Genomic DNA, 18519 nt, shown 5'->3' with positions numbered 1-18519 from the left:
AGCAGCGACCGCGTTTCGATGTCGCCGATGTCGCCGCCCGTGCCCTACCCTCCTGCCGGCTTCGTCCAGCGGCGGCGGGAGGAGGAGGCACTGCGCCCGCAATTACCGCCGCAGAGCGTCTCGCCGTCGACGAATGCCAAAGCCAGCCTCAACGAGCCGCCCTCGACGAACGCCAAAGCCAGCCTCAACGAGCCGCCCTTGACGAACGCCAAAGCCATTCTAGGCCCGTGCTGCCCGTGCTTGCCTCTCATGTCCACCTGGGCCGACCAGATCGAGGCCGCTCGTGGGCAGCACAGCGACGTGGCAACTTTCGACGCTGCGTGCAGCTGGGTGCAGGACGTCGCCGCTCCGCAGCGGCTCCTGCCTGACGCCTGCCTCTTGCGGCTGTATGCTGCCTTCAAGCAGGCGACAGTTGGCCCGGCGCCGCCGCGCTCTGGCCAGTTGGACCCGAAAAAGCGCGCCAAGTGGCAGGCGTGGGACGCTGTGCGCAGCCTCGACAAAAGAGAGGCTCGCCACCTCTACTGCACGCTCGTCACACAGTTCTCAGCGGCCGCCGCGGCGGCGACGCCAACGCGAGGAGGTCAGCCTCCAACGCCAACGCCAAAGCCGACCAGCGCGCCGGCGGCCGCCACGGAGCTGCTGCCCGTGACTTCCCGCGTTCTCTCTTTTGGACCGAGCCGCAGCGGCGCAGTCGTGTACCGCGTCGCGTCGCGCTGGGCCGGCGGCGGCAGCGTGTCTACGCACCGGCGCTTCTCAGACTTCCGCACGCTGCACACGGCGCTGCGCAGCCCGCTCTCGCTCGGCGAGTTCCCGTGCGCTCGGGCGCCCTTTCAAACGAGCGCACTGGCGGCGCGCCGCGTCGGAGCGCTTTCTAGAAACCTTCTAGCAACCTTCGAGGGAACCTTCTCGGAGCCTTCTAGGCGCGCCGCGTCGGAGAGCTCTCGGCGTACATCTCCTCGCTTCTGAGCACGGCGTGTGACGCTCTCGCCGCGGCGGACGGGGCGGGCGCGGCGGGCGGAGGGGCACGCCTTGCCGCGGTCGTGCTTGTCGACTTTTTGGGCGGGCGGCCGGAGCCCCGCGCGCAGACTCCGACGCCGAGCAAGCCGACGGTCGGTTCGGCGGCGGCGGCGGCGGCGAGCAGCGGCGGGGACGAGCCCGCGGCGGTGGCGCCAAAGCCGCTGGGGGGCAGCGCCCTAAAGTGCGGCGGGGGCATGCTCGCAAGCCTGGCCGTCTGCATCGGCCCCGCAGCCCCCGCCTGAGCCGAAGGCGCGCGAGAGCCGGGTGCGCGGCGGTGAGGTCCGGTTGGAGGCGGGGCGGGGACGGCGCGGGCCTTCCGGATGCCCCAGCGCGGGACACGGTCAGGCTGCCTCGCTGCTTCCGTGTCGGCTCGCGCGGCATCTCTCAAATGTGACATGTTGGGGGGCATCTGTGAGCCCCCGCCGTGTGTTCAACCTGCTACCGCGTACCGGGTGTGTACAGTCCTCCGACCTCGTCGACACGTCAGCGTATTTTTCGATTTAAACAGCACATGTCATGCACGGTACTGGTGGTCCTCGCTCGTTGGCGCGCCGGTAGAGTGCCGGTGCAACTGGTTGCCTAAAGCGTAAAGAGGTGGTATAGAGAGTAGTCTAAGTTCTGAGCCTCGACGCCTAGCGGGTCTAAGTGTGCCTAGGCACGCTGGGGTGCTTGCGCGGTCTAAGATCAGCGGGAGCCTCTTACATCGGCTAAGTCGGCCGTGGCAAGGCCTGGGGCCAAGAAAGAGGCTCCCACCGTGATCGATATACAGTACGGCGCTCCGCCCAAATTTTCTTCGCCTGCGGCGGGCGCCTACTAAAATCCGGATCGATCCTTCTCATGCCTCAGCAATCGCCGCCTCAGCATCCTCCCCTTCCGATTCTCGTTGACTGCTTCTTGAGCGCAATCTCTAGCCAAACATTTCTCACAAATAGCCTCAAGCTCAAACAAACGCATGTCAGAGAAGCCTGTGTATGCTGGTCCTCTTTGAACGATCCGCGCGTGAAGGTAGGAAGCATAGGACCTTGTTGGCAGCAGCCAGCTTGTTGCGCTGCTTCGTTGCGATGAGCTGATTGGGATCGCAGAAGTGCATATCCATGCCAAGCACCGCCACGATCTTGAAGCAGAACACAGCGCAACCGCATCGTCCGCACTGCCATCAGCATGCCGCGCCCGCCGCTTCGCCGCAGCCGCCTTACGGCACGCATAGCGGCAGCACATGGTACGGTGCGCGTACTTGAGCAGGAATTGCGCGCCGCAAGTAGCGCACTGGCCCTGGGCGATATGGCGTCGTGCGCGGCATATGTGGGACGCGTCCAGGTATTTTTGGGTAAACCTGGACTTTTGCAGGGGTTACCCGGGTTTTACCCAGAGTTGGCCTTATGTTTCAGCTAAGTGGAATAGGTGATCTGTCGCGTGTCGGGCTGTCGGGCACTGCCCACTGGGTCAGGCACTGTCAGGTGCCTCTGTCTGTCAGACTAGCTGTCAGAGGCTCAGACGCTGTCGGAGCTGTCAGACGAGCTGTCAGGCGCTGCTGCTGCTGTCAGAGATAGGGCCGGTGCTGTCAGGTGCTGTCGGGTGGCGCTGTCGGGGTGCTGTCAGGCTCTGACACACACCACCCTCTGTTTAAATGGTTTTGCGCAAATCAAACGCAGCCAAACGGAGTTTTCTTTTTTGCCTCTAAGGCGCGGCTGTGATTGCCCCGGCGGGCTTTGTTGTAAAATCAGCATGATCAACACTCTCGAGCCGCAGCGCCGTGGTCGCGCGGCCGTTCTGGTGCTCGGCGTGGCCCTCGTCGGCGTGGTCGCCCTGGCGACGTCGCGTGCCGCCCGGTATGCCCTCTTCTCCGGTTTCGGAGCGTGGAATGCCGCCAGCCAGCACAGTTACCAAGAAGCTATGTGCGTACGGTGTCTCGCGCGGTGCTCCAACTCCAGCGAGCGCGAACGGATGGGGCCGCCCGGCTCGGCCGAGGCGACCACTGAAGGATGCGCCCGACACTGCACAAGCGCGTGTGTGGATCTCACGGAGGAGGAGACCATCGAACGCTTCAAGGCGGAGTACCCGAGCGCGTTTGTGCCATCGCCGCCGCCGCCGCCAATTGTCGGTGCCACTTACCGCTGCCTGTGCCTTGCCGGCATCACCGCTGAGACGACGGCAGACGCCGTGAACAAGTGCGTCACCGCGTGCATTGACCCTTCAGCTGGCTCTGAGCAGCAGCCCATCCTGCCCCCGGACTACCCCACCTACAATGATGTTGCTGACCTCCCGAAGGGCTACACCGACCCCGCTTGGAAGGCCACGCGCGCCAATGGATGGAACTGGGACCCACGCACGGCGTGCCATTCCAAGTGCTCACGGCACGCCAGCCCGCACCGTTGCCCTACGCCCGATTCCATGTGCGGATGGGGCATCAGTGTCTGTGGCGAACGGCACTGCGGGCTACACGAGTGCACGTGCGCGTGCGAGGCTGCTAATCCCGACCCGGAGTATGACACGTGTGACAAGATCAAGGAGGACGCCAAGCGAAACAAGTTGGCCTTGGCGCACGGGCTGGGGCTGTTCTCAGGCGTGGCCGACGACGGTGGCGTGGGCGGGGCGATGCAGCAGCAGCAGATGCAGATGCAGATGCAACATCAGATGCACTAGCACTCTCGACATGGAACTTCACGGCGGCCGCTAAGGCCCTGATGAAGGGGTGCTGGCAGATGCGATCGATCTTGCCATGGCTGGCCGCAGCGGGAAACCTGCGGGTTTGAAGCATCATGAGATCTCTCTGTCCATGTCCATGTACCATGCGTCATGTGCATGCATGCGAGCCTGTGTGCGCTCGCCCCCTCAGTCTGTATGTGCGCATGTGATAGGTCTGCGACACGTCAAACCGCATGTGTGTATGTTATCAGAGGTGAGGATGGAGAACAGCCAGGCTGAGGCCTCGGACTGGAAACCGGGGCGCGGTATGGGTCTTTGGGTGGACGCGAGACCCAGGAGATGACGGCGCTGAGCGCGCAGAGGTCGAGCGGCAGTAGCATCGATGCCATAAATAAATAAATACAACGGACATCCCAAGCTAGGGCTGGGTCGAGGACAGACACGTCCCCACCTTTGCAGGATTTTGCAAAAGCGAGGGGGGAGGGCGCATCGCCGCGCGGAGAGGGCTGGGCACAGGGCACAGGGGATCTCTCTCGCATAGGATATGCACTCGGCGGCACGAGGGCAAGGCTGGGCGTCCTATGTTTGTGCTCCCCCCCGGACCCCTCGCTCTCGGGCACTAACCATCTGACCACTCATCGACGGGGCTTGGCGAGCGGCCGCGCTGCGGGGCAGGGCTGGTGAGAATGGGCTCTGGCCACTCGCCCGTGCGGTTGTAACCCCGCATCTGTCGGACAGAGGCCTCGACCGCCCCTCGCGGCAAGCTCTCGAGCATCTCGAGCAGCTCGCCCGCCGCCATCGCCGCCTCGAACTGCTCCCTCATGCCGAGCGCGCCGCATACCCTGCGGACCGCCTCCTGCTGCACCTCGTCCGGCGTATCGGTTTCATAGCCGGACGAGTCAGCGGAGGCGGCCCGCTTGGCGGGCGGAGAGTCGGGCGACGGCGAGCGCGACTGGCGCGAGGGCCCGCTGCCGCGCGCGGACAGCGCGTTCTTGTCAACGAGACGGGGTCCAGCATCGGCACGGCCCCTGGCACCGCGGCCCTTGCCGCGCTGCTGCTGCCCACGCTTCCTGCCCGGGTTAGGGACAGTGAAGGAGCAGCCGCGCACTCCGCCGCCGCTGGGCGGCGGCGGCACGCGCGCGGCGGCGGCCGGGCCCGCAGGCGCGGCGGGCTGGCCACCCGCGGTGGCACCCTGCGGCTGCGATGCGGCTGCGGCGGCGTACGTCTTGGGCGCCGGCTCCGCGGCTGGCGGCGCGGCGGCAGGGGCGGGCGGCGCCGCAGGGCTCGCGCTCGCAGGCGGCTCCGTGGCCTGCGCCTGCCGCTCCTGGCGCACAGCGCGCTCGAGCTGCGAGTGCGGGTGCAGCTGTACGATGACGTCGCCGCTCTGCGTCGCGGTGAAGGAGACCGAGTACGGCGCTTCGCCGTCGTTCTTCTTCTCCGCGTAGACGAGCGCGTAGTCGCACACCTGAACGCCATGCGTCAGGCGCTGTTTGAATTTGATGCCGCCGTGGGAACCGAGTAAGCCGCTCATTTTTTTCGGTCGGCAGACTCGTCCACCAGGCTTGTGACATGCGCCTCTCCTCGCACTTCTTTCCCAAGTTTGACAATCAGTCCGAGGGCGTCCGTCTCTCGTCCGCGCCGGCTGCGGCGGGCGCGCGCTGCCTCGCCGTCTCGAAGAAGCACTCGGGCCACCTAGTGATGGCACCGCCCTTCTACAGCAAGAACGGGACCGCCAACAAGTACTCGCGGCTCGGCGAGCGGCTGCTGCGCGAGCACTTCTCGGCGGTGTGGCCGGGCGACGCCGGCGCCTTTGGCCGCTGGTGGGAGCATGCCGCGCGCTTCTCGCTCTGCTACTCGTTCGAGTGCGTGGCGCCTCGGGTGTGCGGCGACCACGGTGCGACGCCGCACGCCGCGTACATGGTGCTCACGTGCGTCGCGCACGCGGGCGGCGAAGGCTTCCTCTCACCCGCCCAGCTGCTCGAGCTGGGCGCCGCGTGGCGTCTCCCGCTCAACGAGGTTTGGTACGTGCCGTGGGAGCGGGCGGCGGCGGTGGAGGACCGGCTGCACGCGGCGCGATGGAGTATGGCCGACGAGGACGCGGACGCGGCGCTCGAGGGCTGCGGCGCGGTCCAGCGCTTCCTCTCGCACGGCGAGACGCAGGGGCAGGTCCTCGAGGGGTTCGTGCTACTCGCTCTGGACCAGGCGCTCGAGGCGCTCGCGCCGCATCTCGCGGCGTACGAGGACGCCGTCGCGCCGCACCGAGCTGCGGCCCTCGCGCGCGCGCTCGACCTCGGCGCCGCGTGCCTGGTACCACACCTCCAGAGCATCGAAGCCAGTGTGGGCTCAGGTCCCGTGGGTGGTGTGGTAGGCGCCGCGTGCCTGCGGGGCGACGCAACCCTGCTGCAGGCGCTCGAGGGTGCCAGCCCTGGTCCCATCCCTCCAGAGTACCGAATCCAGTGTGGGTGGTGTGGCAGGCGCTCGAGGTTGCCGGGCCGCGCGAGCCAGCACGCTCCGAGATGGGGCGCGACGAGGCGTGGGGCGCCGCTTGTGCGGGGGAGGGGCCGCTGCCGACCCTCTTCAGGGCGCTGCGCGGCGCGCACACAGACATGGGGGAGATATGGGGAAGATATGGGGAGATATGGGGGAGATGCGTGCTGCGGCTCGTACGCCCTAGAAGCGGAGGACGCATTCTTGTCTTCCAACTAGCGCTCGAGAGGAGGCGCACTCTGCTGTATTAGACGCGCACTTCACTGCTTTCGTAGCCCTCGCACTCACGCGCTGCTCCGAGTACTCTGCACAACACCACCGCCTCCCCGCCCCGGAGGTGTGTGTAGTCAGTACGGAAGGCTCGGACGGCCGCCGCCTCTCCTACCACACCACCCCCGGGACCGGACCCACACTGGATTCGATACCAGGAAGGTATGGTACCAGGCGCGTACGGCCACCGCGTCTCGCTCAAGAGCTACCACTACGAGGGCGCGCTCCAGCTGCAGGTGGACGTGGGCGACGACAGGGTCTTCTTTGGCTGGCCGCTGCACGCCGCGCTCCGCGGCGCCGCGCCGCTCTACCGAGGGATGGTCGTGCAGTTCGACGACCGCTCGCCCCCGCCGCTCGCCCGCGCGCTCGCGGAGGCGCCCGCCTCCACCGCATGCGCTTCCGCCTCCTCCTCCGCCTCCGCCTCCGCCGCCTCCTCCTCCGCCTCCGCCGCCTCCGCCTCCGCCGCCTCCGCCTCCGCCGCCTCCGCCTCCTCCGCCGTGCCGGAGCCGATTTCACATGCGGCGGGCGCGGCGGGCGCGGCGGGCGCGGCGGGCGCTGCGCCGGTGCGTGTGCTCGCCATCGCAAAGCTAAAGTGCCTGCGGTACCTCGTGCGCACGTTTGGGGTGCGCAACTTGCTCAGCGTGCTGCTGGAGCACGGCCCGTCGGCTCGTCTAGCTAGATGCGGGACACAGACGCGGGACAGGAGATACCGAACTCGATGCGCCGAGCGGAGCACTGTCTCTAGAGCACACCTCGAGCACACCTCGAGCACACCTAGAGCACACTGTCTCTAGAGCACGCCTTGCTCCGCTCGTTCACCGCCGGGGTGGGCGCCTGGCGGCGCCGCAGCGGTGGCCCACACCCTGGCCCCGCTGCCTTCATCCCCCCCCCCCCCCCACCACCACCAACGGGACTGAACCCACACTGGATTCCGTTCCTTTTGAGGTATGGTGCACGCAGGCTCGAGGGGGCCCTTCCCAGCTACCACACCACCAACGGGACTGAACCCACACTGGGTTCTGTACTCTGGAGGTAGGGTACCACCTCCGTAGGCCTACCTCGCACGCGCCGCCAAGTTTTGCGCCAACTGGGGTGTGCCAGAGGCGCACCGGCCGGCAACGCTCTCCGCGCTCTCCAGCTGGGCACGCGAGGTCGGGCTGCTCCCCCATATCTCCCCATATCTCTCCCATATCTCCCCCATATCTCCCCCATATCTCCTGCGAGGTCGGGCTGCTCTCGGCGCTGGAGCGCGCCGAGCTGACGGGCCGCGGCGGCAGCTACCTCCGCTTCCTCGAGCCGTGCCTCGAAGGGCGCGGCCGGCAGCACGCGGCGTCCAGTCCGGCCGACGCTGGCCGGTCCGAGAAGCTGCGCGGCTAGGAACCTTCTAGGAACCATCCAGGAACCTTCTAGGAACCTTCTAGGTCCGAGAAGTTACGCGGCTACGCGATGCTCCTTGTGAATCTGACCGGCGCGCCGCTACCTCCCGAGGACCTGGCCGCGTACGGGCGCGGGCTTCTGCCGCTCGCGCGCCGCGGCGGCGGCGGCGGCGGCGGGAAGCTGCAGCCAGGGACCGTTGCGACCACGGACTTCCCTCCGGGCGGCCGTCTGCTGAACACGGGCGTGCCTACGCTGGTGCTGGTGCTGCCGCCCCGCGACGGCGCCGACAGCCGCTGGAGGAAGATGTACGAGCGGTGCGCCGGGCTCGAGAGCGTGGGGGCGGGCCTGAAGGGGCGCGTCTTTCGTGGCTTGAGCCCTGCGCAGTGGGACGAGGCGGGCAGGGAGCTGCCCCGAACTTTCTGGGAGCCTTCCAGGAGCCTTCTAGGAACCTTCTAGGCGGTCAAGGGGCTGCCACCCTCGCCTCTTGCGGCGGCGGCCACCGCCGCCGCCGCCGAGAGCGACGGGGTCGGGGCCGCCGTTGCCGGTGCGGTGGGTGGCGGACCCGCGGGCGCGCGTCGGCTGGAGAACGAGCGGACGGTCGTGGCGGTGGCAGCATTGCCACCGGGCGGCGGCAAGAGCACCCTCTTCCGCCGGCTGCAGGAGGCCGGGTGGCAGGTCGCCTCGTGCTCGGCGAGATCTCGGCGAGATCTCGGCGAGATCTCGGCTATCGCTCGGCTCTCCCTCGGCTAGGCTATCCCTCGGCTATCCCTCGGCTATCCCTCGGCTACCCCTCGGCTACCCCGTCGGCTACCCCTCGGCAGGTCGCCTCCTCCGACGAGGAGCGGGCGCGCGGCGGCTCGTTCGACGAGACCCTCTCGCGGGTGCTGCGCAGTGCGCCCGCCGTCTGCTACGACAAGAACCTGCCGGACGCCAACGGCCTCTCCAAGCTCTGCCGCGTACTGCGCGCTGCCGAGACGCGGCACGGCGTGCGCGTGCGCGTGCTGCTCGTGGCGCCCCGCTCGCTGCGCCATGACGTGATGTGGGCTCGCGTGGGCGCCCGAGCGGCGACGGACCACGCGCTCACGCAGCACATTGAGGGCGGCGCGGCGAAGGCGTACGAGATCTTCAACGCGGTCTTCTTCGAGCCGTCGCGAAAGGCGCTCAGCAGCGTGCACCGCCTGCCCGGCGTCCTCGTCAGCGACGCCTTCTGGGCCGAAGGGGCGGAGGGGCCAAAGGAGCTCGCGGAGGAGCTCGTGCGGCGCGCCACCGCAGGCGACGCGCCGACGCTAGCTGAGTTCGCGGCCGCCGTCGCGGGAGGCGGCGGCGGCGGCGGCGGCGGCGGCGGCGCCTCCGCCGCCGCGCCGACGGCAAGCTACATGATGGCGGAGTTGCCGGGCACGCAGATGCACGTGACTCTGGTGCCGCCGCGGGGGAGCGCGACGTCCGCCGCGGAGGCCGCCGCCCTCTTCGCAGCGATGAGGGCGCTCCAGCCGCTCGCCGGCTCGCCGGTGCGCGTCGTGCTGCCCCTTCTAGGATCCTTCTTCTCGGAGCCGTCTAGAGGAACGTTCTAGGAACCGTCTAGGTGCGCGTCGTGCTGCTGCGGTACGTGCTGGGCACGTGGCGGGGCGAGACGCGCAAGATTGGCTTTTGGGAGGCCGGCATCCGAGGGCTGCCCGATTCGCTGCACTACACGCCGCAGGCGGCCTTGTACCACGTCACCGATTCGGCCGCGCTCATCGGATGCGCGCCGCGGGACGTGTCCGACTTCCTCGCGCGCATACGCGCCGGCTCGCTCGACCCCGAGTGGCAGGTGCAGATTTTCGAGGCGTCAGCCCCGCCACCGGAGATGGCGGCGGTGGTGAGGGAGGTTTGAGTACAGCGCATTGCCCCTTGTCCGTCTGGCGCATTGCCCCTTGTCCGTCTGGGTGCTCTCGGATGTGCGCTCTACTTGGTTCCTTACTTGGTACCATGGCGGTGCACTACCAGACCAGCCCCTTGGAGTGAAGGCTTCGCGTACATCGTGCCCCGGTCTACTATGAAGATCCGCAGGACTGGAGCGAAAAAAAGCAAGCGTCACGAAGCGAGTGCTACCAGACCACCCACATCCCACACGAAGACACACACCGACCACCGAGCATTCGGCTCTGAGGGCGGAGGTAGAGGTAGGGCTGGCGTGGCCGTGGGGGGCCTCAGGCTGGGCTCAGGTCAAGGTAAACCTGTCTCAAGACCGCCGGAGGTAGAGGTAAACGGAAAAACCACGTGAGGGCAGGTAAACGTACGCCCGTGAACGTAACCCGCCGAGGGCTCTGTCCTCGAGGTGGGACGACCAAGGCCCCGCGAGAGCGCTTCGCCTGCGGCGCGCCTGCCCGGCCATGGACCAGGCTTCACCGCCGCTTGCCGACGGCTGATCGCATCGCCTACCGCATCGCGAATGACCACAGTGCCGCGACCACTTGACCTTGCTGCCTGCCTGCTGACCCGGTGCAAATAATCTGCGCGTCTCTCGGCGCATTGATTGTGCATGATTGCTCGAGTGGCTCGAATTGGCAATCCACCGCAATGCGAACATGACTGGAGAGCATACGCAACACGGACGCAGGCTTGCCGCTGGCGGCGTCGGTTATCAGAGGGGTCAGGTCATAGTGACGCGCTCGATGGGTTGCTGCATTGTCCATTGACGCACACAGCAAAAGCATCGCAGCGGAGACCTTCTCATGAGTGGCGGCTCGCACCATGCGGCAGTGCGGACACCAGGTGCGCGAGGGAGACGCGCGCCGCTTGCGAGGTAGATCCCGTTCCAGCCAGAGGCCGCGTGACCACCACGGGGACGGCTGGTCGAAGGAGAGGTCATCCGGATGTGGGCGGGACGCCCCCGGGCACCTGGTTGCTCTCCTCTTCCAGAGTCCCTCCCGACGGGGACCGGTCTTAGGCCATTCCAACGGCCAGACCGCTCGCTTAAGGCTGATTGGCTAGACGAGCGGTCTACCTCCAACGGGGCGGTCCGGGAACGCGTGGAACCTGCCCACCTCGGTGGGAGGTGGTTTGGCGCCGACGGACCGCCCTCTCCATCACCCTTTCGCCCAGGGATCTACTGCTGTCTCAAGGTCCGACAGGTTCGGCACCGGGCACCGCCTCGGTATACAAAATGCGCCTGCGGGCGGACCCTCACAGATCACAGATCACACCAGGTGCGCGAATTTAAGAGCCATTTTCGGCCACCAAAGCGAGATCACCCGAGAGCACAGCTGAGTCTGCCTCTGGCCTCGCCTCCCTCTCCCTAAAAGTACGTACACTTTCACAGAATGGAGGCAAACCTCACGCCTCTTCCGCTTGCGAGCGAGCACCACCTTCGGCGCACTGTGGTCACCGCATGCGAAGCAAATCGCGCCGTGCGTCGCCGTGCGTGCGTGTGAGCGCCCCTGAGCAACCCTCCCCACCCCACACGCCCACCGGCGCACCCTCGGCCCGCACACGCGCCCTGGCGACCCACAGACCTCCCCCGCCGCCGCGCGTTCGACGTGGTGCCGAGACCACTCCGGCGGCATGACAGCCCCTGCTGCTTCCTGTCGCAGGAAGAGCCGCGGACGGCGCTGATCGTGCGTCCATAGAGCCAGCTCCGCGCGATGCCGTCCTTCCGGGCGACGACGCTCGCCTTCTGCAGGGCACACGGTGCGGCGCTGCGCTGTCGCGAGCGCGCCGCCGACATTCACTCAGATTCGCCGAGCGCTGCGCGGCTGGCTGACGCCGCTCGCTCAGGCGGGCGCGGCTTGTAATCCCTCGGCGCCGGCGACATTGATCCGTACAACGTGGCCGGACAAGGCCACAAAGCTTCCACGGGCGGGTGAGGCGCCGGTGATCCTAGCTAGCTGCCCTGCTGCTGCGATCGCCGCTGCCGCTGCAATAGCCGCCGGCGCAGGCACGACGACCATCATTGGACCATCCACCGGTGCGGCGAACATGTGTCTCGGTGCCCTCCCGCTCGTCTTGTTCATACTCCATCGCCAGGGTGTGTCGCGCACTTCCGTCCTGACGCTCCCGCTGCTCGCGGCGCGGCGTCGGTCGCCGCAGCCGCCGCTCCTCCCGCGTCCCGGCGCTCCTCCCGCGTCCCGGCCCCGCGCAAGCAGCTCGTTGCGTTTGGATCACGCCCTCCCACACCGACCGCAACGACCCAGGACGCCGGCGGCGACGAGGGCGAGGGCGAGGGCGAGGGCGCCCTCGGCTCGGCTAGAGCGGCCGAGAGGCAGTGCGGTCGCGCCTTTTACCGTGACCGCCGCGCCGCCACAGCGGGCGAGCTCGCGCGGGTGTGGCGGGGGCGAGGGGTGCCACGTGGCGGGGGCGAGGGCTGCTGCGGCCGTCAGCGTCAGTCTGCGTGTCGGGGCGCGTTCGCCCGCGTACGGCTCAGACAGGCGTCGGTCGCCGCCTCCGCTGCACGCGGGGCGTTGCGCTGCGCGAGGGCCGCCTGCAATTGCTAGCCATGTGCTTGTTTCATGGCGGCAATGGGTCACGCTCACGCCTCACGGCTCACACGGGTGTGGGGCACGCTCACACGGGTGTGCACTCTCGCTACCATTTTTCACATCTGCTGGTTGGACTAACGGCGTATTCTGTCAAATAAAAAGTCTGCTCCTTGGTCAGAAGGAGCCAGCGCGCCGCTCCTCAGGCCGGAGCCAGAGCTCGGGCCGGCGCCCGAGGAGGTCTGCGCGTCCCGGCATCATGGCTTTTACCTCGCCGACCGTGGTCATGATGCCGACGGGAAGGAAGAGCGTCTCGGCCCGCGAGACGTCGGGCCTGCTGATACGCACGACCCGCTGCCCGCGCTCGCGGTACCCCTTCAGGATGGCGACGCTAGCGAGATCCTTGACGGAGAACATGACGCCAGCGCCGGGATGCGCTGAGCGGGGCAGCCCTTGGAGGTCGGCGTCGGTCAGGCAATACTCGCTGCGGGCGCGGACGATGCCGAGCTGTGCGACGCCGGCGGGAACGAGCAACTCGAGTCCGAGAGGCGCAGAGGACGATGCCATGAGCTCCGCGCCGTCGTCGCTGGGCAGCGTGGCGACGAAGCGGGCTAGCCTTCGCAGATGGCGATAGTGGCGACGTCAGCGGTGTCGAGGACCAGCGGACACCTAGTGGGACGCCTGTGTGTCAGAGGAGCGCGTCGAGAGCGCGTCCACACCGCACAGGCACAAGTGTGCACGCGTGCGGCCGAGTGGCGGCGCGCTCGCGCGCGCGCTGAGGGTGGTTGAGGTGAGATTGACCACCGAGCTCGCGAGCGGCCGTGGGGAGGGTCCGTCCACGGTCTCTGTCCTCTAGGAGTCGCGCGGGCGGCCAGGGAGCGCGTGGGAGGTCACCGCATGCGAAGCAAGTCGGGGCGGGGTGCTCGCTCGCAAGCGGTGGAGGCGCAGCGGGAGAGGTGTTTCGACACCACCGAGTGTTTTGTACTTTTGAACGTTTCTCGATGTGATCTGTGATCTGTACGGGTCCACCGTTTCTCGATGTCGATCATCAATACACAAGTAGTACAAGTGGACACTCGCTTGCTTTTTTTCGCTCCAGTCCTGCGGATCTTCACACTCCAAGGGGCTGACAAGTGGAACTGCAACTGCGAACTGGAGAAAAAGAAGGCGGCGCGGCCGCGGGGGTGCCGGGGGGCTTTACATTTCATTAGTTCGGTCCGAGCGCTCGGCTCACGGTTGCAAACGATCTCTTTAAAAGCATGAGGGGTGGGGGCGGTGGATCGGCTTTCGGAACCTTACATACTCTAACCCTCCGCACAAGCCTCGAACGCACATGTCACGATCAGCCGATGAGATGCTGCAGCCGCTCGACTTCTGCCGCGCTCAGCGCAGGCAGCGCGAGGTCCTGCGCCATGTGGTTCGGATCCGTCGTGCCGCTCAGCGGGGTGATACCGAGCGCCTGCACAAAGCTCAGCCACACCTGCTCGGCCGACGCGCCGTGCGCCTTCGCCACCTCGCGCACGGCGCGCCCCTGCAAGATGCGCCGGTTGCCCGTCAGGGCCCAGAAGGCCTGGTACCGCACGCCGTGCCGCTCGCAGACGGCGCGCACGGCGACGTCGTGCCGGCCGTGCTCCTGCCGCCAGGAGGAGGAGGGGGGAGGAGGGGGGGGGGCGGGGGCGGGGGCGTGGCACAGCTGAACTGGACGCGACACATCCAACCGCGGCAGTCCGAGTGACTAAGAGCTCGCGCCGAGAGGCGGGTGTCGCGCTAGCCTTCCGTGGGACTCGGCGTTGCCTGTCTGACTAGTCGATCTCTGTCTGACCGTCCGTTCTCGACTGCCCGTGCATGCGAACTGGGCCCGGAGTTGTGTTTCTGCGGTGAGAGGCGCGCGCCTCCACGAACCGGTTCTGCACGACGGACGGCTTGACGGAGGCCTACGCTCACCAGCCCCGGCCGGCAGGTTACATCTCCCCATATCTCCCCAAATCTCCCCAAATCTCCCCATACCTTAAGGCCTCAGCCAGCCCGGCCGCCAGGTTCGATCTCCCCCTGATCTCCCCTATCTCCCCTATCTCCGCCTATCTCGAGGCCTCCTCGCAGAGCCGTTCCAGCTCCCATATCTCCCCCTATCTCCGCCTATCTCGAGGCCTCCTCGCAGAGCCGCTCCAGGGCGGCCGCGTCGTACTGGTTCGAGAGACCGAGAGCCCGCGCCTCGCCCGCCGCCACGTGCGCCTCCATCTGCCGCCAGGCGCGCAGTGTCTGCTCGTGCGACGGCAGCGGCGAGTGGAGCAGGAGGCAGTCGAGGTAGTCGGTTCGCAGGTTGCGCAGCGACGCGGCGACCGACTGCTTCACCTGTCGCGACGACGAGGTTCTCAGCATAACTCTCTCATGACATGCGTCTCTACACACAAACACTCTCTCGCTCATCTCTGTCTCTGCCTCTGTCTCAGTCTCTGGCTGTCTCTCTCTCTCTCTCCCTCTTCATCCTTCCCTCTCCCTCCCTCCCTCCCTCTCTGCAGAGTCGTGGGTCGTTTACACCTGCTCCTCCACCTCTGCTGCAGCATCGTACGGCAGACGATCGGGATCCTGGCCCGCCAGTGGCGTGTACTTGGTCTGCACGTACAGATCAGCTCGCCGCAGGCCGGAGGTCTCTAGCGCTGCACCAACGGCCGCCTCATCATAGTGCTTGGGCTGACACGCCGTGTCGATGCCACGAAAGCCGGCACGAAGGGCTGCCAGGACCAGCTCGTACGTTCGCTCTCGCTTCCAGGCGGTGCCGTAAAGGATGGTTGGCGGAGAAGCGGTGGTTGATGCGGACGTGGATGCGGCGGCTGCTGTGGCGGCTGAGACCGCGGCGGCGGCGGCAGCGACAGGACGTGGGACCAGCCGACGCACCCTCATCATTCTGCTTTTGCCGGGCCGAAGCAGAAGAATTTTAGCGCCAATTACGGGAACACGCTTAGAACGAGGCAGACGAGAGCGACGCGACAGAGGATGAAGCGACAGGAGAGAGAACGACGAGGGTGGGACGACCGCGAGGTGGCATGAAGGTTGCAGCGAGAATCGGCGAGGGACTGCGAAGAGAGATAGGAAGAAGCGGACGCCCAAGGGTTAGGGTGGGCGACGGCTAGCACCACACTCCTCTCCTTAAAATCCCTGTGTGGTGGCGGCGTGCCGTCCTCCCATCCCTCCCTTGGGCTGTCTGTTTTCTTTCCTTCTTCTTTTCGGGAGCGTGTGTGTCATGTGAGAGAGGTTGCTGTCTTTTCATACTGTATCGTTACGCCAGCCTCCGCTCCAACCTGGCTCTCATCTCCCGCTCTCAACGCCTCAGCCACGTCGCAGCGGAGGCAGTGGAGATGGCAGCGGAGGCGGTAGCGGAGGGAGGCAATCAACAGGGTGAGGGTTGTCCCCGCGTCTTTGAGAATCGTTGAAATCGTACTGTAAGAAGAGGTGTGACCTTCGCTGATAATGGATAACGCGCGGCGGAGGGGGCGCGGCAAGAAACCGGGCGGCAGGCTATGAGACAACTGTATATGTAACGGCTTTCGCGTCTTGTGGAGCCTCGCAGCGATCCAGGGCTGCACGCCCGGCGCGCGCTCGACCCCCATCTCTGTGCTCATGGGCCCTTGAAGATCTCCGACACTTTGGCTGGATCCACCTATTGGGGGACGCGAACGAGCGAGGTAGGTCGTATGTGAGGAGCCCATCTCGCACGGGCCACGGCGCGTGCAAGGGCGCCTTGAGGCTGTCGTGCAACTGCTTGTGGAAGCTGTCGCCCTTGCCGTTCCACCACTCGACGAACTCGGGCTCCGTGATGCGGCCCGACTTCGTGCTGTCCATCAGCTCGAAAGACGCGGTCAGCTCCTAATGTTTAAGTGCAGATAGACGTCGGGGCGTGATCAGCATCATTGCGCCTCATCCGGCGCCTGAATGCTAGTTGCCAGATGGATGCGTCTGCACAATCTAACCGACGGTTCCTTGGAGTTCGCGAAGGGGAAGCCGAGCCGAGAGGCGGCCTGACCGACCTCGCGCATGTCGAGGTAGCCGGAGCCGTCGGCGTCAAGCTCCTTGAAAAGCGCAGAGAGGTCCTCGAAGGTAGCCTGTTTCTCACGACCGTGCTATCAAGAGACGCCGCGCACAGCTACACCGAGAGCGCCTGAAGACAAGGTGGCCGAGCGGAGCTTGGCACCCGACTTGTCGGGGACCGGCCCGCCAAACTCATTCATGTACGCGGTGGCCTATTCACAGCCGGCCGTGAAGAGGTGCTATTCGAGGCTGTACGGCGAACTCGCGTGGGCGCGGACGCCTCAGTGATCTGACGCTTCTTCTCTCTCGAGGACCAGCCTACGGCAGCCGTGCCACGCAAGCCAGTGTGCCTCGCGCCTCCTTGATGCGTGCCGTGAGGATTCACCCGCTCTTCACTCTCGGCTGGATCTCGGCTAAGAGCTGGCCGAGCTTCTCGGCCATGATGTCGGCCACGCGTGGCACAGCCTCCTTGGCCGCCTCCGAGTTGATGTACGCGAGCCGCATCCGCAGCGAGAGCATGTCCTTGACGCTACGGCAGTACTCGCCACAGCAGTACTCCACCTCCTCCTCGATGAAGGGGTAGCCTGCAGCAAACACACCACACGATATCTGGAGACCGGCGCAAGGGCGGAAAATAGAGTGGGGGCTGGGTGTGCGGGATGCTTCTCCCGCATCTGGGAACAGTTGGTTGCCTTCGACGAGGAGCCGCCCGTACCGCGGCCAGAGCTTCTCCGTAGGCTTGGAGAGGGTGCACACATCCATCGCGCGCCTGCAAGCCACGCCGCGGAAATGTCGTGGACGTGTTGCGTCGTCTCGGAGAGGGGCAAGACACGTCGAGTGCGCGCCAGCCGTAGGCGCGGACGAGGTGCTCGGCCACGTCCTAAATGGATGTGGGACGCCTCATTGAGAGCGGCGTGGTGGGAACGAGTCGCCACCCCGCAGCTGGCCGAGCTCAGCCCAAACGTCTGGATGAGCTTGATGGTGAGGAGGTCCTACATGGCGAGATGAGCCGGGGCATAACAGCCGAGGTGTCGGTCGAGGGAATGTGCACTCGACGGTGCAGAGGCTCCTTGGTCTTCGAGCGCAGCCCACGGTAGCCCGGTTTGAAGTTCTCCGAGCCTACATGGTGACAGCGGGGTACCCCAAAAGACGAAAAGGCAGACTACGGCGTGTCGCAACGGTAGCAAGAATCGTGACTAGATCTCGGCTAGATCTCGGCTAATCCTGCAAACCGATGAGCGGGAGGTGGCGCGTGACGCACGGACCGACGTCTTTGAAGCCCTTCTCCTTGATGACGCGGTTGACGGTGTCCTCTGCCATCTCGCGGTAGGTGGTCCACTTGCCGCCCGTGATGAAGCAGATCCCTGTGTGTTGAAGACAGAGGGAACAGGGTCGTGAAAACGGTACCAGACAGCGCCCGCAGCCTCGATGCGACCAAATCATCGGGAGCATCAACTCAGAGAGTGGAGCCGTTGGACGAGACAGGGTGGCGTTATGCCAGCCGCCAATAGCGACGCGTCCTCCGCATCTAGTCAGCAAGCTCCTGTCTTTGGGTTGTACGAGAGCAAATGGTCGCGCGAGACGGGCGCTCCGGGCGGCGCGTTCGGGTCGGAGGCCAGCGGCCGCCAGCCGCGCCACGCCGAGAGCACGTCAGAGCGGCGGACCTGCAGCTCGGGCGAGAGGTAGCGCCCAACCTCGTTGAGCAAGTACCTATGGGGCGTGTCATGGATGCGTCACGGGCCTGCCAGGGTGAGCTGCGCCAAATCACAAAGCAGATACTGGATCTCGTCCTCGTCCACCTATAGCCGAGATCCAGCCGAGGTGCAGAGAGGGTACAGCCGTGGCGAAGCTGAGGTCTCGTCCTTCATCCACCGCCGGTGACGACTGGGCGGGCGACTTCTTGTCGGTGGTGCCGACGACAGTCGCGCCGTTCCACGGCAGGAAGAAGAGGAAAGCGCCTAGGAGAGGTTGAGGAAGGGTCGAGGAGGAATCTCGGCGGCCGCGCCGTCGGCAGGAAGAGGGAGGGTTGCGCCGCGCGAGGTGCGTAGGTCGGCGAGGCCGATCTGCGAGGGCGAGTAGTAGGCGGGGAGCACGATGTGCGTGCCGGCCCCCGCGCCAACGGCGGGCTTGCACTCAGGGTCCTCCTTCTTGCGCAGCGAGTCGGTGAACGGACCGCCCGCAAAAACAACCGCCTTGCCGGGGGGTAGCAAAGGTTGGAAGCAGCGGGGGGGGGGGGGGGGGG

At 66.4% G+C, this 18519-nt stretch overlaps 7 protein-coding genes across 7 annotated transcripts; 3 read left to right on the top strand and 4 right to left on the bottom strand.

Moving 5' to 3' along the window:
• Nucleotides 1-9: 9 nt before the first annotated feature.
• Nucleotides 10-1544, top strand: EMIHUDRAFT_446168 (hypothetical protein). The gene is made up of 2 exons (XM_005763146.1): nt 10-849; nt 921-1544. The coding sequence occupies exons 1-2, from the start codon at nt 19-21 to the stop codon at nt 1257-1259; spliced, it is 1170 nt and encodes a 389-aa protein (XP_005763203.1). The 5' UTR covers nt 10-18; the 3' UTR covers nt 1260-1544.
• Nucleotides 1545-4282: 2738 nt separating this feature from the next.
• On the bottom strand, nt 4283-5194 carry EMIHUDRAFT_248248 (hypothetical protein; the record flags this gene model as incomplete). The annotated part of the gene is made up of 2 exons (XM_005763145.1): nt 4283-4705; nt 4997-5194. 2 exons carry the CDS (start codon nt 5192-5194, stop codon nt 4283-4285), a joined length of 621 nt encoding a protein of 206 aa, XP_005763202.1.
• Nucleotides 5195-5232: 38 nt separating this feature from the next.
• Nucleotides 5233-6373, top strand: EMIHUDRAFT_459821 (hypothetical protein; the record flags this gene model as incomplete). The annotated part of the gene is made up of 3 exons (XM_005763144.1): nt 5233-5970; nt 6046-6079; nt 6148-6373. Coding segments are annotated over 3 exons (996 nt in total), but the record flags the coding sequence as incomplete, so codon positions are not given.
• Nucleotides 6374-8312: 1939 nt separating this feature from the next.
• EMIHUDRAFT_446165 (hypothetical protein) lies at nt 8313-9856 on the top strand. The gene is made up of 3 exons (XM_005763143.1): nt 8313-8472; nt 8619-9305; nt 9380-9856. Exons 2-3 carry the CDS (start codon nt 8835-8837, stop codon nt 9668-9670), a joined length of 762 nt encoding a protein of 253 aa, XP_005763200.1. The 5' UTR covers nt 8313-8472; nt 8619-8834; the 3' UTR covers nt 9671-9856.
• Nucleotides 9857-11164: 1308 nt separating this feature from the next.
• Nucleotides 11165-12406, bottom strand: EMIHUDRAFT_371633 (hypothetical protein; the record flags this gene model as incomplete). Its single annotated transcript, XM_005763142.1, has 1 exon — nt 11165-12406. A coding segment is annotated over one exon (178 nt), but the record flags the coding sequence as incomplete, so codon positions are not given.
• Nucleotides 12386-12862, bottom strand: EMIHUDRAFT_371632 (hypothetical protein). Its single transcript, XM_005763141.1, has one exon. The coding sequence runs from the start codon at nt 12816-12818 to the stop codon at nt 12429-12431; it is 390 nt and encodes a 129-aa protein (XP_005763198.1). The 5' UTR covers nt 12819-12862; the 3' UTR covers nt 12386-12428.
• A 665-nt stretch (nt 12863-13527) lies between these two features.
• On the bottom strand, nt 13528-18235 carry EMIHUDRAFT_459819 (hypothetical protein). The gene is made up of 14 exons (XM_005763140.1): nt 18175-18235; nt 17942-17987; nt 17761-17797; nt 17510-17641; nt 17329-17396; nt 17110-17157; nt 16740-16886; nt 16391-16489; nt 16220-16318; nt 15966-16115; nt 14790-15014; nt 14400-14603; nt 14144-14185; nt 13528-13884 (listed from the first exon to the last, which is right to left on the bottom strand). Exons 4-14 carry the CDS (start codon nt 17595-17597, stop codon nt 13594-13596), a joined length of 1461 nt encoding a protein of 486 aa, XP_005763197.1. The 5' UTR covers nt 17598-17641; nt 17761-17797; nt 17942-17987; nt 18175-18235; the 3' UTR covers nt 13528-13593.
• Between the last annotated feature and the right edge of the window lie 284 nt (nt 18236-18519).

The sequence above is a fragment of the Emiliania huxleyi genome (genome assembly GCF_000372725.1).
Source record: "Emiliania huxleyi CCMP1516 unplaced genomic scaffold EMIHUscaffold_647, whole genome shotgun sequence".
Lineage (NCBI taxonomy): Eukaryota > Haptophyta > Isochrysidales > Noelaerhabdaceae > Emiliania > Emiliania huxleyi.
This window is presented reverse-complemented; position numbering and strand designations above follow the sequence as displayed.